This window comes from Microcaecilia unicolor, chromosome 4 (genome assembly GCF_901765095.1).
Source record: "Microcaecilia unicolor chromosome 4, aMicUni1.1, whole genome shotgun sequence".
NCBI lineage: Eukaryota > Metazoa > Chordata > Amphibia > Gymnophiona > Siphonopidae > Microcaecilia > Microcaecilia unicolor.
Genome location: NC_044034.1, coordinates 224530145 through 224547169, shown reverse-complemented (window position 1 = coordinate 224547169; position 17025 = coordinate 224530145). Strand labels below are relative to the sequence as shown.

Genomic DNA, 17025 nt, shown 5'->3' with positions numbered 1-17025 from the left:
GTGGACAGACTAAAGGACCAGGACTGAAAGCTTCCAAGCAGCCACTAAGCAGAGCACGAAGACAGGTAACAGCAAGGACAGAAAGCTGCCAAGCAGCCACTAGGGAAAAACACAGACAGACAAAAGAGCAAGAACAGAAAGCTGCCACGCAGCCACTAAGAAGGGAACTAGCAACTAAAGCTAACAGCTAACCTAGGCCAGACAAAGAAATACAAATAAGAAACAAGACTAGGAAACAAGCAATAAAGTGCAAGCTAAGCTACACAAAAACTAGACCAGAACCAGGCAAGGATTTCAGACAATAAACAGACTAGGCAGAAGTGCAACAGAGCACACCAACATACCCAGAGACCTTAGGCGATACAAAGGCAAACTCAGAAGGTTTCCAGGTGGTTAATAAGCCCATCAGCAACTGAAGCTCAAGCTGCAGGAATCACAAGGCAGCTACGGGTGAGGCTAGCTGCCAAACTTCAAACCAAGTCTGGAGGGCTAGAATATCTGGACCGAACTGGAATGAAAGTCTGGAATGTGTAGAGAGACAGCAAGACAGTCTATGGCAGACACCGGTTCTGGCCACCAGAGGGCGAGGAGAGCACAGCCAAGGAAAACAGTCACAGTTGTGACAGTAGGGTTAAATGGTCAGTAATCTCAATGGAGAAGGGTAGTTAGTGGGGTTCCCCAGGACTCTGTGCTGGGACCGCTGCTTTTTAACATATTTATAAATGACCTAGAGATGGGAGTAACTAGTGAGGTAATTAAATTTGCTGATGACACAAAGTTATTCAAAGTAGTTAAATCGAGGGAGGATTGTGAAAAATTACAAGCGGACCTTACGAGACTGGGAGATTGGGTGTCTAAATAGCAGATGACATTTAATGTGAGCAAGTGCAAAGTGATGCATGTTGGAAAGAGGAACCCGAATTATAGCTATGTCATGCAAGGTTCCACTTTAGGAGTCACGGACCAAGAAAGAGATCTAGGTGTCGTCATTGATGATACGTTGAAACCTTCTGCTCAGTGTGCTGCTGTGGCTAAGAAAGCAAATAGAATGTTAGGTATTATTAGGAAAGGAATGGAAAACAAAAATGAGGATGTTATAATGCCTTTGTATCGCTCCATGGTGCGACCGTACCTCGAATCTTGTGTTCAATTCTGGTCGCTGCATCTCAAAAAAGATATAGTGGAATTAGAAAAGGTGCAGAGAAGGGCGACAAAAATGATAAAGGGGATGGGACGACTTCCCTATGAGGAAAGGCTAAAGCGGCTAGGGCTCTTCAGCTTGGAGAAAGGGCGGCTGAGGGGAGATATGATAGAGGTCTATAAAATAATGAGTGGAGTTGAACAGGTAGATGTGAAGCATCTGTTCACGCTTTCCAAAAATACTAGGACTAGGGGGCATGCGATGAAGCTACAATGTAGTAAATTTAAAACGAATCGGAGAAAATCTTTCTTCACTCAACGTTTAATTAAACTCTGGAATTCGTTGCCAGAGAATGTGGTAAAAGCGGTTAGCTTAGCAGAGTTTAAAAAAGGTTTGGACGGCTTCCTAAAGAAAAAGTCCATAGACCATTATTACATGGACTTGGGGAAATCCACTATTTCTGGGATAAGCAGTATAAAATGTTTTGTACATTTTTGGGATCTTGCCAGGTATTTGTGACCTGGATTGGCCACTGTTGAAAACAGGATGCTGGGCTCGATGGACCTTTGGTCTTTCCCAGTATGGCAATACTTATGTAAATTCACCAAATATGTACAATATCTTAAAGTAGACATTGTACAGATGCCTTAGATTTTCATTTTGTTACATCTTGCAAACAAAATAATGTATATTCAGTTTTCTTGTTTAACATAAGAGATTTTTATACTCAAATCAGCATCAAATTTTAATGGATCTGATTCTTTGATACAGTCAAGTTAATCAAACAACACTAATTCAGTAATCTAAGAGACCGTTAAATCTCTATTATCACTCACAGCTATGACTGCTATCTATTCTTACACTGACAACCAAAGTTATTCAAAAATGAATATTATAAGGAAACATTTTTCATGCAAGAATGCAAATTCCAATATATAATTATGACCCCCCCCCCCCCCCCCCCACCACCACCACCAAATCCTTACCTTCTAAGTGAGATTTATTAAAAAGATGGCTGAAATTGAAAAACTACTGGGCCAAACTGGATACCAACTTTTGTTACATGATGCTGTTAATTTAATCACTGTTTTAGTTTTGGTTTAGTTTATTTGTTGGTTAATTTTTGAAAACCTTAATAAAGATATTTGAACTAAAATAAATAAGATGGCTGAAACTATTAAAAAAATAAATATTTAGCCCAAAACAAATAAAGACTATAGCCCAAAGTAGCACAAACAATATTAGTAAATCAAGAAGCCAGTGTGGTACTGTTAAAAACTGCTTGGTCACAAATGTCTGGTTGTGACTGTAATGAAACATATAAATTATAAAAATGACCAGAAGCATGGAAAACCTTATGCCCTACTACTACTACTACTACTATTTAACATTTCTAGAGCGCTACCAGGGTTACACAGCGCTGTACAAAAAAACAAAGAAGGACAGTCCCTAACCACAAAAGATAGGAAACAAAATGAAGGGCTGTTCAGAAGCTAAACTAGAATGCACTACATCCAAAATAAAAGAAAGCGGAACAACCCTTCAGTAACCAACATGGGGCACCATCATAGATGGAGCCAGAGGGACGAAGGGCAGCAAGCAATTTGTGAAATGTTATAAAAGATGATTAAATCCTAAAAAACTTACTCCGGGATCCGGTACAGTAATAGATTGAGTAGGGCTCGAGGGGGGAGAGAGGGGAAGAGATGGTGGAGAACAAACTATGACAGAGGAAGAACATCTTAATAGGGAACATTTATTACTAATAAATAAGGCAAATTCATCAGCAAAAAAGGATGGAGAGCTATCTGCTGAGGGTCCTACTCCACAGAACAGAGAGAACTTAAGTGACGTCAGTTGAAGGGGCTGAGTCAGTACTGTCAAGGGAGAGAACAAATACAGAGATCTTAAGAGATGTCAGAGGACGTGGCAGAGTCAGCACTGCTGAGAGGAAGAATGAACCCAGAAAGCCGAAAAATATAAAAAAACAAAAAGTCTAAATTGCAGCACATAGACTAAATATACAGAACAATATCTTGTGGAGGTTTTCTTTTTTATTCTTTCTATTTGACTAATATTGGGGGTTATTTTTTAAATAAATTTAAGCCAGACCAATGAGGGGGCGGGGGAAGAAGGGAGGCATTTATTTTTTGTTGGGGGGAGGGGTCTAATGAAGGGCACTATGTACTTTGGGGGGGGGGGTCAAAGAGAGTGAATGAGGGCCTTGTACTTCAGGAGACAGAGGGAAGATAAATGAGGGCCTTGTTGGGGAGGACAGAGAGGATGAAGGGGGTCTTGTACTCTGGGGGGGGGGGGGGGGCTGATTCTTAGGAACAAGAGAAAAAAGTGGGGCCTTGTTCTTCAGGTGAGAGGGAAAAAGGGGGCCTTGTTCCTTTGGGTAGAGGAAAGAAGGCAGCCTTGTTCTTTCAAGGGGATTGGGTTAAAGGAGGGACCTCCTTCTTCCAAAGAGGAAGGGGTAAAATGGGAGGGGGGCTTGTTCTTCTGGGGGGAGGAGGAAGAAGAACTCTTTTTCCTCCGGAGGGAGGGAAGAAGGGGAGCAGATTATTACTTTTTTTTATATATACAACTCCTGCATAACAGTGTTATATTAGTCAGGTCAAGCTATACTCACAGAGTGCAGTGCTTCAGAAACTGAGCATGGTTTGCTTGGTTCATTATTTGGATAGGTTACCCTTTTGTAGTAAATTATAACAGATTTTATTTAACCAAAGCATATGTAGAACAAAGGAAAAAGTTGCCTGTTCAGTATTACAACTGACACAGCATCATCAACATGGGCCATACATGTCCATGGAATTGTGGTGAATGGTGTGATGGTTGTAAATGTATTATATAGACTAAAGCAGTGTCCACTCAATATTTAACCCATGGCAGTCAGTGTTTTTTTTTTTTAAATCTAACCACCCTGGCCCCAGATATTCAATGCTGGGCCACATCCATGAACTAGCACTGAATATTCCAGGATAATGCAACATGTGCTGGTGTGAGAGGTCACAGCAGCCGTTTTGTCCATGTTGGTGTTTTTTGCAATCAAGATGATGGACAGGCAATAGCATGTAGACAAGAATTCCTAAAGATTTAAAAAGTGTGCTGACATCATACTCTTCACACAGCTTTATTAAACAAGTGGGTTTAAATAGCAGAGATGCATTCCAAAGAATTGTTAAAACCAGGGACTTAACTGACTAATTTAAAAATCCAAACTTTTTAAAATAATGATCAATTGGACCTGTTAGTCAGGAGTTCAAGCAACAGTCAGAGATTTTGTATCGCTGTTTCCAATATAGAGCTCATCTTCATAGAGTTCTGATCAAGGTATATTTACGAGCGATTTATGCCAGCACTGTTATTATAGGATACACCCAAAACACCTCTTAACAAACAAGTATGTCTGTTTTCTTTCTTGACTATTGCTCCTGTGATTGCCTGAAGCATGTATGAACATTTGCATATTTTGGAATTTCATGATGTTTTCCAGGAAGGCCCTTGTGTGGCCTTTTCTCAGGGGAGAAACTTGTCCCACTATCTAGTGTGCTCTAAATTTTCAATGTCACCTGAGATTCAAAAGGTTCAAGGGGAACATATGCTGTGCAACTGGTGTAGTGTGTGTTCCACATCTTTAATTTGTACAGACTGGACACATCCCACCATGAAAATTGTTTACAAACTATGAACTTTGACTTATTATGATTCCACCTAGATGGTTTATAACTTTCTCAGAGAAAACCACCAAGGTGGAGGAACATAGATACCACTACGAAAAGTCACAAGGAAACAGGGGAATAGGGTATCCGATGGCACATCCAACACAACACAGGGAGATGTGAAATATAATAAAAGAATGTATTATGGTGAATGCACCTCTAAGACTCGACATGGTGCTGTGTTTTGGCATTACAGAGATCATTTTTTGCCCTATTGCACAGGTTCTTTTGAGGCATTTCTTTGAAGCAGGGGATTTTTATCTACAAAGGACTTATTACAGCCTCCTGTTTGAATATTAGATAGATTCGAGGCCGCACACTCACAGACTCCTGAAGCAGGTGACAAGGCTGAAACATGGCAGCATGTCAGGTCTTAGAAGTACATTCACCATCATAGGCGGTCGGTGGCCCAACTGTTTGGGGAGGCTAAAGGGGGCGGGGTTAGGGGTGGGGCCAGGGGTGGAGCTTAAATCCATAATTGTCTGATAACACAGAAAAAATAAATAAAAATAAATAAAAGTCACAATTAATACTTTTTATTAAATTTAGATATTAGATATGTATCATATGTCAAAGAATAAAGTGGTTGCTCAAAGCATATACTAACCTCAATCGCTCAACTGCAAAACACTATGCACAACTTTGTGCAAAAACACACTCAGAACCTTACTATACCATAAATATTACACTGGGCAGAACCTAATACACCAATATACCACCCATACGGAAAATGCAGACCGTCAACAATATGAAACAAGAGATCATAATATCACAATTCTCATGTAGAGCCACAAAACATCCTAATTCATGTTTAATGTGGGCTAAAATGCCATAAATAAGTAAATATAAACTTTTAAAGTTGAGCACCTGATTCTCAAAGTGGACATATTCCAAACACTATAATGAAAATAAAATGATCTTTTCTACCTTTGTTGTCTGGTGACTTTGTTTTTCTGATCATGCTGGCCCAGTATCCGATTCTGCTGCTATCTGTCCTCTTAACTCTGTTTCCAGGGCTTCCTTTCCATTTATTTCTTTACTTTCTGCCTTTCTTCTTCATTTCTTGTCCTACATCCGTAAGTAAAAGCTGGGTCCTCCGCAGACTTGACTGTCCAGTGGATCCAGCTTCTGCCTATTTTCTTCATCCATGTGCAGTTTTTCTCTCTTCCTTTTCCCTCATCTCATCTCCTTCCTCACTCTTCCCTCCCCTCCATCCATGTCCAGCATTTCTTCTCTCTCCCTTCCCTCTCCTCCATCCATGTCCAGCAACTCTCCTCTCCCCTGCCCCCCCCAGCCATCCATACCCACCCAGCGATTCTCTCCTCTCTCCTGCCCCCCCTCCAGCCATCCACACCCACCCAGCGATTCTCTCCTCTCCCCTGCCCCCCCTCAAGCCATCCACACACACCCAACAATTCTCTCCTCTCCTCTGCCCCCCTCCAGCCATCCACACCCACCCATCGATTCTCTCCTCTCCTCTGCCCCCCTCCAGCCATCCACACCCACCCAGCGATTCTCTTCGCTCCCCTGCCCCCTCCAGCCATCCATACCCACCCTCAACAATTCTCCTCGCTCCCCTGCCTCCCTCGCAGCAGCCGCAGTGAAAGCCCATCTCTAGCCTTGTAAGCCTTCCCTTCATTTCCGTCAGTGTCCCGCCCTCACGGAAAGAGGAAATGACGTCAGAAGAAGGCAGGGACACTGACGGGAATGAAGGGAAGGCTTACAAGTGAAATATTCAGATCCTTTTCTCACTAGAGAAACCTCAAACTTGTAAATTTCCACCAATCTCTTTTCACATATTTTCTCATTTACCACATAATCAGGCACTCTTTTATAATTTCAGTCAACTTAGATCAAACAACAATTCTTTCTTTCCTTTCTTACACACGGAGCTCAAACATGCAGATCCTGTCTCAGTTAAATCTCTCTATTACCGGGCAGATTTTCTAACAGGAGCTGCTCATCCAATCAGAGAGCTCTATTTGAATGCAGATTAACATACACTCTAATGGGAATTTTTAGTCAAAAACACTAGATAAACCCTTCGTTTTTGGATCAAACTTCACATTTTTGATCAGAGCCATGCTCTAACATTAAGGCTGTAAACATTTCCAACCATTTTTACCCATAAATATGCAAATGAGAACCTCCCAAAAATGGACTAATTTGCATATGGCTTGAGCAAATTTGAGTACATAGCATACCAATCTCACTTCCTAGCGCCTAAATTCTGCAATTAGATTTAATGTAAATACTTTTAAAACTTATTTTTAGCACTTTTAAAATTTCAGGGGTCAGTGCAAGTCTCTTTGGTGTGAACTGCTCATGTGCAGGAATTCATGATCCTAGTTAAATATCTCCCTGGCAACCCAGGACACCTCCAGCTGTTACGTTCCTCACCTGGTCCCAGGCCTGCGCGGCCGATTCACCGGCGAGGCGCGGTCCGGCAGAGATAGCCAGCTATTTTGGATGTGGTTTCTCCAGGATGGGTCTGTTTCTGTTTCCTATTTCTGGCAGCCGTCATCTTGGTTGGATCAAGGACAGCAGCCATCTTGGCTAGCTCAGGAGGGGGCAGCCATCTTGTATACAAGAACAGGAAGGAAGCCCATATTTGGGCGTTGTGCTACTCTGCTGATGGGGGCAGCCACCTTGGAACAGCTGCACATGATTGAGCCTAATTCCTGCACTATTTAAAGCCCTGTTTCCAGTCCTTCCATGCTTCGGCTTCTATTCGCATAGAGGTTGTGGTCTTCATCTGTTCCAGTGGGTTCCTGTGTTCCTGACCTCGGATTGTTTACTGACTTCACGCTGTGTTGCTGCCTGCCCAGACCTTCGGACTGATTCTTGACTTCACGCTGTGTTGCTGCCGGCCCAGACTTCGGACTGTTTTCTGTTTTTGCTGCTTCGCTGACTCCTTGCTCCAGGACTGTGTCTGCGCTCCTGCTTGTCTGGTCAGTGGTCACGCAACCCCGCTGGTTCCAGAAGTCCTGCCAGCCACTTGAACCCAGGGGCTCAAGTCTTAGGGGAACAGTGGCTAAGTGCAGGTGAAGCTGCCTGACCGAGCGCGGTGGCACTCCATCTTCGCCGTGCTCAGTCGGGGCACAAGGGCTCACATCCCCAATCATAACACCAGCCAACCCCCCTGCTCTCCCAGCAGTAAGGTAATCAAATTACACCAATTTCTACAACTGGAAGGCTAGAGACAGGCTTTCACTGCAGCTGCTGCAATCAAAAATTTAAACCCCCTAAGCCTCCCCAAGCCTCTTATACCAGGCGCCTATGTTCACCATAATAAATTATTTACTATATTATATTTAATGTGTCCCTGTGTTGTGTTGGAAGTGCCATTGGACACTCTACTCCCCTGTTTCCCTATAACTTCCCCATGCATGATAATCTACGTGGGTTGAACTATTAGACCTGTTATTGAACAATGTAGTCATTTGAATATACAGCCTATACGACATTTCCTATGGTGACTCATTGTATTGAGATGAACCATGCTTTTAATTAATTGCATTTGTTTATTTTGAAACAAATTTCTGCCTCCTTTGAGGGGGGACAGGACAGCTGATTTATCATTGCAAGAACAATTTTGGATTTTTAAATTACAGTCTCTGGGTTTGGACGATTCTATGGAATGTATATCTACTATTTAACCGCGCTTATATAATAAAGGAGCGTGAAAGAGTATGATGTTGTCATGGTTTTTAAATCTTTAGAAAACCTTGTCTACATACCACTGCCTGTTCATCATCTTTACTGCAAAAAAGTGTTGACATTGAGCCAGTCTCTCTGATATGAGTTTTGTTTTTCAGCTTCTTCTGTCCCTGAGGAAGGTGAGCCAAAATGGGGCACCCTGTTGGACAGAGCTGAACAGAGATAAGTTTAAATTTGTTGGCGTATTCAAATACCTATATTGGTGTTACTGGCAATTATAATAAGTACACACTTGAGAGCATTTATAACGAGAAGAGGGATGGACAATTTTGCATGAGTGTTGTTATCTTGGTACATTTTAATAGGCAGAGAAACACTTATGCACCAGGGAGAAGATTTGTGATATTGAGCGAGCCATTATGAGCGCCACTAATATACCAACGTTAGCTTATTCATAGAATTGGCTCCAGGAACCATCACGTCTGTTCCACTGACTGAATATCTTCTCTCAATCACAAAAAGTTCATGTGAGCTTATAGCTTGGGCATAGTTTTTAGTTTGGAGATTGCTTTTCTACTATTGCTTTTAGAATCAACACTTCAGTATATAGAAACACACATAAAATTTCCTAGCAGTAGCACTTCTTCTGCAGTTCTGAGGACACACACATAGAGACTGTGCAAGATCTCACAACAATACCACTCACTTGTAAGCTGTTCTCCCACTCACATAGTTATGACTCATAATAATCAAACTTACTTGTACACTGGTTTCTGTGCTAGGTAACTGATTTCTGCTAGGATTTTACTCTTTCCATATCCACTGGCTCCTTCATATATGACAGCACGATGGCAGTACAGCTGGAGGCTGGCCTCGCAGTTTAAGAAATGATTCAGAGCTTTAGTGAAAACTTTGATCTCCTTCTCTCGCCCTGCAGAGAAAGGAGAAGTGTGTGTAGAAAAAGTGGGGTGGTAGGGAAAGCAATATGAGAATTTCATTGAACCCAGAATCACATAAGCAAAGTTACTCACCTGTAGAAGATGTTTTCTAAAAACAGCAGTATGAATACTCTCACTGATGGGTAGTGTCATCCAACAAAGCTCAGTGCAGGAAATGCTCCCCAGAAGTGCTGGGCAGTAGCTCATCATGCATGTGTGTACTTTCATTCCCGCTGTTGTTGCGCAGGTCCAGCTCAATTTGATGCAATAGCTGATAGAACTCAAAACCAAGGGGAAGTGGGTGGGTAATTGAGAATATGCATCCCGCTGTCCTCAGAGAACACTTGCAACAGGTGAGTAGCTTTGCTTCCAAGGATAAGCAGAATGTAGTAGTCTCACTAATGGGAATCTCTAACTTCCAGGCCGTCTTAAAAAGGGGAAAGCAACTGAGGCTTGCAACAGGCAAGACCTTTAACCAAACTAACAATTAATATAAAAAATGTTGTTGTTTTTTTAATTTTAAGACATCCTGGAATAGAAAAGAAAATGGACCTAGCGGGTGGAGTTGGTTTCTAAACCTCAAATAAGTTCTGAAGGACTGTCTGACCAAATGGGCTTTCCTTTCGTGTTGGGAGTCCATCTCTAAGCAGTACCCCCAAAGCACTGATAAAGACGCTCAAACCAAACAATTGTTACTGCTAGGGGATTCCATTATCAAAGGCATTAACTTAAATAGTTCAAGGGGCCCAACCCAGGATTAGAAAACAACCTAACTTTAATGGCAGATACTTGATAGACTACACCAACATGCTACAGGCCATGACCAAGTGACCAAGTCCAACTCTAACAAGCCACATCTAATCACATTCAATGGCCTAAAACTTGTTTTCTTTTGAACTTGACCAAACAAGTTTCTGTCTTGGAACTTAAGTTTCACTTAACTCCCGTTCCTGCAGTTTATCTCAATGCCAGATCTGTGGGGAACAAGGATCTGTTATTCTAGAATCTTCAGATCCCGGTTTTCTGTTTATTTCAGAAACATGGCTTACAGAAGTCGACAGTCCGATACTGTTCCAGTTATACCCTCCTGGTTATGACACACTTTATTCTCTACGACAGGGTAAAAAAGGGGGCAGGCTCGCTCTTATTTTTAAGAGATTTTTTCCATGTTACTTTAGCCAGTTCTGCGGTGTTTCCAGAACAATGTTGTGCAGATTCTGTGATGACTCAAATGATGCAAGTCAGATTTCTCTTCTTCTCATATAATGTCCACTGGGACCGTTGTCCAAGGCTGAACCTATGCTACTAGAGATTATTTTTCTGCCATTTTCCAATTATTTAGAATAGTTTTTCTGGGAGATTTAAATTTACATTTGGAGAACAATGATGATACCAATGTTCATAACTTCAAGTCACTCCTGAAGGTGAATGAGCTAACTGTTTGCTGAGGGTGCAGCTCATGAACAAGGCCATGCATTGGATTTTCCTACTAGTTTGATTAGTTCATTTAAGTGGAAGCCTATACCATGGTCTGATCACTTCCAACTAGACTTTACTATTGATATCCATCTGTCAAACCTGTCCAAGCATAAACCATTTAACCTGATATCCACCAGAGGGAAAATTAATGAGTCCAGTTTCTGGATTGAGTTGACAGATTCCTTTACTCTTTCGATCCCCATTCAAGAATCAATTAAATCTCTCTGGGATACTAATGTCAAAACTGTACTGGATAAAATTGCGCCAGGTACCACTAAAAAGGTCATGACAATCAGAAAATCTCCTTGGTTTTCTGAAGATTTATCTAAGCTGAAACTTGAATGTCGACACCTTGAAAAGCAACAGAGAAAAAGCAGAGATACTGTTGATAAATCCAATTGGAAGCTTGCTTTTCATCACTATAAATTGAAGGTAGCTGCATCCAAATAAACATACTATAGCAGCTTAGTAGGTCAGGATATTCTTGACAATAGAAAACTATTCGCCTTAGTTAGAATGGGGAGCTGATACATATGTCTCAATGTTTGAAGAAAATTCCAATTCAAAAGAAGAAAACACTCAGTGTACCCAGGATCAGTGTGTTGTATACTTTGTCCTATATAACCCGACTGTACTTCATATTACGGTGTATAAATATTATACTATGCCCATAATAGTATGAAACATGTTTTTGTAACCTCAGTTAAATCCTCAAGCTTGTGGATTACGGGTTCCTGTATATGAACCATGTTTGTTGTTGCATAACCTCAATGTATGTTCTTGGAAGGCTATCCAGCTTATTTTCGAAAGAGAAAGACGCCCATATTTTGACCCAAATCGGGAGATGGGCGTCCGTGTCCCGTGGGCACCCAAATCGGTATAATCGAAACCCGATTTTTGGAGTCCTCAACTGCAGTCCGTCACGGAGACGAACAAAGATCACGGGGGTGTGTCGGAGGCGTGCCGAAGGCGGGACTGGGGCGTGGTTATCGGCCGAGGAGAGATGGGCGTCTTTAGCTGATAATCGAAACAAGAAGGGCGTTTTTGACGAGAATTTGGTCTGCTTTATTTGGACCCTTTTTTTTCAGGTCCAAGTCCCAAACAAGTGCCCTAACTGACCAGATGACCACCGGAGGGAATCGGGGATGACCTCCCCTGACTCCCCCAGTGGTCACTAACCCCCTCCCACCAAACAAAACCCACTTTACAAACTTTTTTTGCCAGCCTGTATGCCAGCCTCAAATGCCGTACCCACCTCCATGACAGCAGAATGTGTTCTATCCTGACAGCAGAATGTGTTCTACTCTGCTGCCCGTCTCGTCTTCCGCCAGGGACGCCTTACTCATACTACCCCTCTCCTCAAGACCCTTCACTGGCTCCCTATCCGTTTTCGCATCCTGTTCAAACTTCTTCTACTAACCTATAAATGTACTCACTCTGCTTCTCCCCAGTATCTCTCCACACTCGTCCTTCCCTACACCCCTTCCCGTGCACTCCGCTCCATGGATAAATCCTTCTTATCTGTTCCCTTCTCCACTACTGCCAACTCCAGACTTCTCGCCTTCTGTCTCGCTGCACCCTACGCCTGGAATAAACTTCCTGAGCCCCTACGTCTTGCCCCATCCTTGGCCACCTTTAAATCTAGACTGAAAGCCCACCTCTTTAACATTGCTTTTGACTCGTAACCACTTGTAACCACTCGCCTCCACCTACCCTCCTCTCCTCCTTCCCGTTCACATTAATTGATTTGATTTGCTTACTTTATTTATTTTTTGTCTATTAGATTGTAAGCTCTTTGAGCAGGGACTGTCTTTCTTCTATGTTTGTGCAGCGCTGCGTACGCCTTGTAGCGCTATAGAAATGCTAAATAGTAGTAGTAGTAGTAGTAGTTCTATCCTCTGACAGCCTTTCCCTGGTTCTGATGTGGGTCTCAGGTGAGTGTGACACCTTTTCTGTTAAGGGCACTGCACAGTCACATCAGCAATGCATTGTGGTGGGTGTAGGGTATTGGGCTCCGTGATTCCACTAGCTTGTGTTAAATGCTCACGATGTTGGTAGTTGGTAGGCTCTACTCCCATGGTGCTTTTCCCTCTGCTTACTGGGTCAGAATGTGCTCTGTTTTGTTTCTAGTAGTTCATGAGGTAGTGGCCATTTGTGTAAGACACTTTTAGATCCCTTTCATGTGTTAGCCACGTTACAGCACTTAGTTCTTACCTTGAATGTTGCTGAAGGAGGGCATTGTACACCATTCTGTCAGCTTGGACCTACTGCTAATCTCAGTACCAGCGAGACTCGTTGCCAGTGGGGCACAACCTCTGATCTGCAGTTAACTGTGAGTAAAGGTGCTTATTCAAATAAAGGACGTTTTTCGGTGAGATTAGTCTTCAGGTGTGAACTGCTGTGCCAAGGTTATACACCAGCAACAAGTCCTGTCCCTGGAGCACTTTTAGTGGGTACTGCAGTGCACTTCAGGCAGGCAGACCCAGGCCCATCCCCCCCCCCCACCCGTAACACTTGTGGTGGTAAATGAGAGGCCTCTAAAACCCACTGTACCCACATGTAGTTGCCCCCTTCACCCCTAAGAGCTATGGTAGTGTTGTACATTTGTCCCCCCCCCCCCCCAACCCCCACGACCAAATGGCCTAGATTGGGACGTTTCTGAGCTGGGCATTATTAGTTTCCATTATCACAAAAAAAAAACAAAAACAAAAAAAACCGCCCATCTCAGAAGGGACCAAATCCATGGCATTTGGTCCGTCCAAACCGTATTTTCGAAACGAAAGATTGACGCCCATCTTTTTCGATAATACGGTCTGTCCTGCCTCTTCACATACCCGTTTTCGGACATAGATGCCCATGGAGATGGGCGTTTGCGTTCGATTATGCCCCTCCATGTATTTAATTAATTGCGCTGAAGTAATATAAACTGCCGCACACACTGTCTGTATGCTCCCCCTCTTAGTCAATGCTTCCACAATGTATCTTTACTAATTTTTGGTAATCAAATGTAAGTACTGTACAACATTACCCATCAGAAGCAGCAGCAGCAGATACACCAATACCAGGAATTGACCTGAATGTCTATTCCATGAATTGATTTGACTCAGTTGAAATGGATCATTAATGTTACCATGATGTTGCAATGTTAAGATACTGCTAACAAGTCTATGCTGCAGCATGAGTTAAACATCTATAGTAGAAGAAGGACTTTCAGAAGTGGATTAGTGAGGTTCTGGGTTTTCATTGTAGGCTTTTTGTTGAATACTTTGTTTTGAATACTTTATTTCATCATAAGTTAATTGTAATTTTGATATTAATCCTTCTTACTGTATGGAATTGTATTCTTACATATTGAATCTTTAAGCATACTACTCACACTATTCGGTCAGTTTTGATGTGTAACCTCCCCACTGATCCACGGGTGGAGTGTGATAGGCCTGGAAATTGGGCTCAGTGTGGACTGGAGGCCTGCACTCTAGCTGACTTTTTATGCATGATTTATGATGCAGGCTTAACCAGCCTGCACAAAGAGCAGAAGCAGCTTGCAAAAACAGGATGTGCTATTTTGCTTGCTAGACTGTTTGTGACAAGAGACAGACAAGGGAGGAGTCAATGCCAGCTGACTATGAAACACTTGTTTGTTATGGACTAAGAGTAAGGAAGAAGCCCCTTGTCAGCTGAAGCCCTCCACTCCAAGAGCATGATGCAGATCCCAAACTATTCTCAGGTGTAGCTGAAGACAGCTGAAGAGGCACTAAGACCCTCAGGTGTGGCTGGAAAGGGGCTTTCCCCATTCGTACAGGCTCTGAGACTATGCTGAACTTGGCGATGTAGTCATGATTTCTTTTGTAAATAAATGCCTGCTTTGCTTTAGTCTGTTCGCATAAGTGTGTGTGTGTTCTTCTATATATCGGAATCCAAATGGACCTCATATAACTAGACATTGGCTTTACCATGAACATTGCCAGTTTTGTGTGCCATACTTGGACTTTGGTTTACTATGACTACCTGTTTTAAGTAATCAGAGAATTGATCAGCCTGATTTGGACTTTGGGTTCTGCCATGATTACCAACTTTGAATAACTGGAGGACTGACTGCAGCCCAGTTACTTATTTACAATGAACATTACTTTTATAGTGCATGGGCATTTAGCAGTTAAATCATTTCCATTCCAGTACTTATTGGTAGCATTTCTTGCAAGCCTCAAGAAGACCATAACCAGTATCTAGTCACCATGGTGGACTGCTTTCAGGGGGCTAGAACGTCACCTACAGGACATGTTGTATTCTTTGGACACCTTAACCTCTACCACCCATGTGGTTAATACCATTGCATCATCATTACCTTGGTTCAAGTGATATTTCTATTTCAATGAACTGATGTATTTTGCCTTCTACATACAGTCATCGGTTTACTTATGGACATTGACCGAGGTTATTTACATTGCTTGCAGTCATATTAATTCATGATGTCATGTCATATGCTTTCCTGTTCATGTGAATTGTTGAGGTCATTGCATTTACCTCAGTGCATTTCTGAACTTGCATATGTTGTATTGATATTCATGTATGTCTTGGTGAACAAGAGTGCACATACTGTTTGTCCTTCAGTTTGGGGGGGCGAGGGGAGCATTGCCCCCCCAAATGCAGGGCCGACGCAACGCTGCAGGCAGCTCTCCCTCTGTCCCGCCCTCAGCTCTCAGCCGACAGCTCTCCTCTCCGTTCCTTCCTCCCTCCCCCCCGTGCATTTAACCCTTTTATTTTCAGTGGCAGTGACTGCAGTGAAGAAGAAAGCACTGCAGGCTCACCTCCAGCTTCTCCCTTCCCTCACATAGTGTCCCGCCCTCACAGAAACAGGAAATACATCATCGCAGAAGGTGGGACAATGTGTGAGAGAAGGGAGAAGCTGGAGGCGAGCCCACAGTGCTTTCTTCTTCACTGCCGTTGCTGCCACTGAAAATAAAAGGGTTAAACGCACATGGGGGCAGGGGTGGACAGGAAAGAATGGAAAGGAGGGCTGTCAGGGAGCTGAGGGAGGGCAGGGCATGGGGAGAGATCACTGGACATGGAGAGGATAGGAGGGGAGGGCAGGGGGAGAGAAGAGATCACTGGACATGGAGAGGAGAGGAGGGGGCAGGGGGAGAGAAGAGATCGCTGGACATGGAGAGAAGAGGAGGGGAGGGCAGGGGGAGAGAAGAGATCACTGGACAGGAGAGGAGGGGAGGGCACGGGAGAGAGGAGAATTGCTGGACATGGATGAATGGGGGCCGAGGAGAGAGGAATTTTGCTGGATATGGGTGGATGGAGGAGAGGGCAGGGGAGAATGGAGAGTTCCTGGACATGGATGGATGGATGGAGGGGAGGGGAGGGCAGGGGAGAGAGGAGAATTGCTGGACATGGATGGATGAATGGGACAGGGGAGAGAGGAATTTTGCTGGATATGGATGGATGGATGGAAAGGGCAGGGGAGAATAGAGAGTTGCTGGACATGGATGGATGGAGGACAGGAGAGAGAGGAGAATTGCTGGACATGGATGGATGGAGGGCAGAGGGGAGAGAAGCATTAACCTATATCAATTGAAGATTTTTCCAAATGTAAATTATGCACCTTTAATAGAAATAGTTGATCATGTGGTATGTATTGTTTCTCGTTTTCCTATTAATACATCCTGATTCCTTATTTTAGTTGTTTACACAATATTAGCTATCTTGATATTAATAATCATTTATATGTCTTTAGTAATAAAATTATCTTGCATGCAGAAGTAGACATTATCTATAAGCACATTTCTCTACCACCTCTAACCATACAGCTAGATCCCCTGTTTAGAGATATGAATAATACTGCTCATTTAACAACTTATTTAGCTAAAATGAATCAGACATTATTAGAACATGAGGTTAGCAGTGTATTTTTAAAGAATAGACTTTTTTTTTGGCTTGGAAATCAGAAAAAGATACCACTCATAACTCATGGGATATCTTTACCGGTTGGTCTCCTCAAGTAAAAACCTTCCTTAATTGGATGCCTCACCCTGTAATAATAATCCTCATTATTATCATTAGTTTAACTATTTGTAAT

The 17025-nt window shown here is 42.8% G+C and overlaps 1 protein-coding gene across 1 annotated transcript in view; it reads right to left on the bottom strand.

Moving 5' to 3' along the window:
* LOC115469679 (adenylate cyclase type 10-like) overlaps positions 1-17025 on the bottom strand; it is a 254501-nt gene that overhangs the window by 76265 nt on the left and 161211 nt on the right. Inside the window, exon 14 of the mRNA XM_030202467.1 lies at positions 9286-9457. Coding sequence (XP_030058327.1) covers positions 9286-9457 — 172 coding nt within the window. The remainder of the gene's footprint in view (positions 1-9285; positions 9458-17025) is intronic.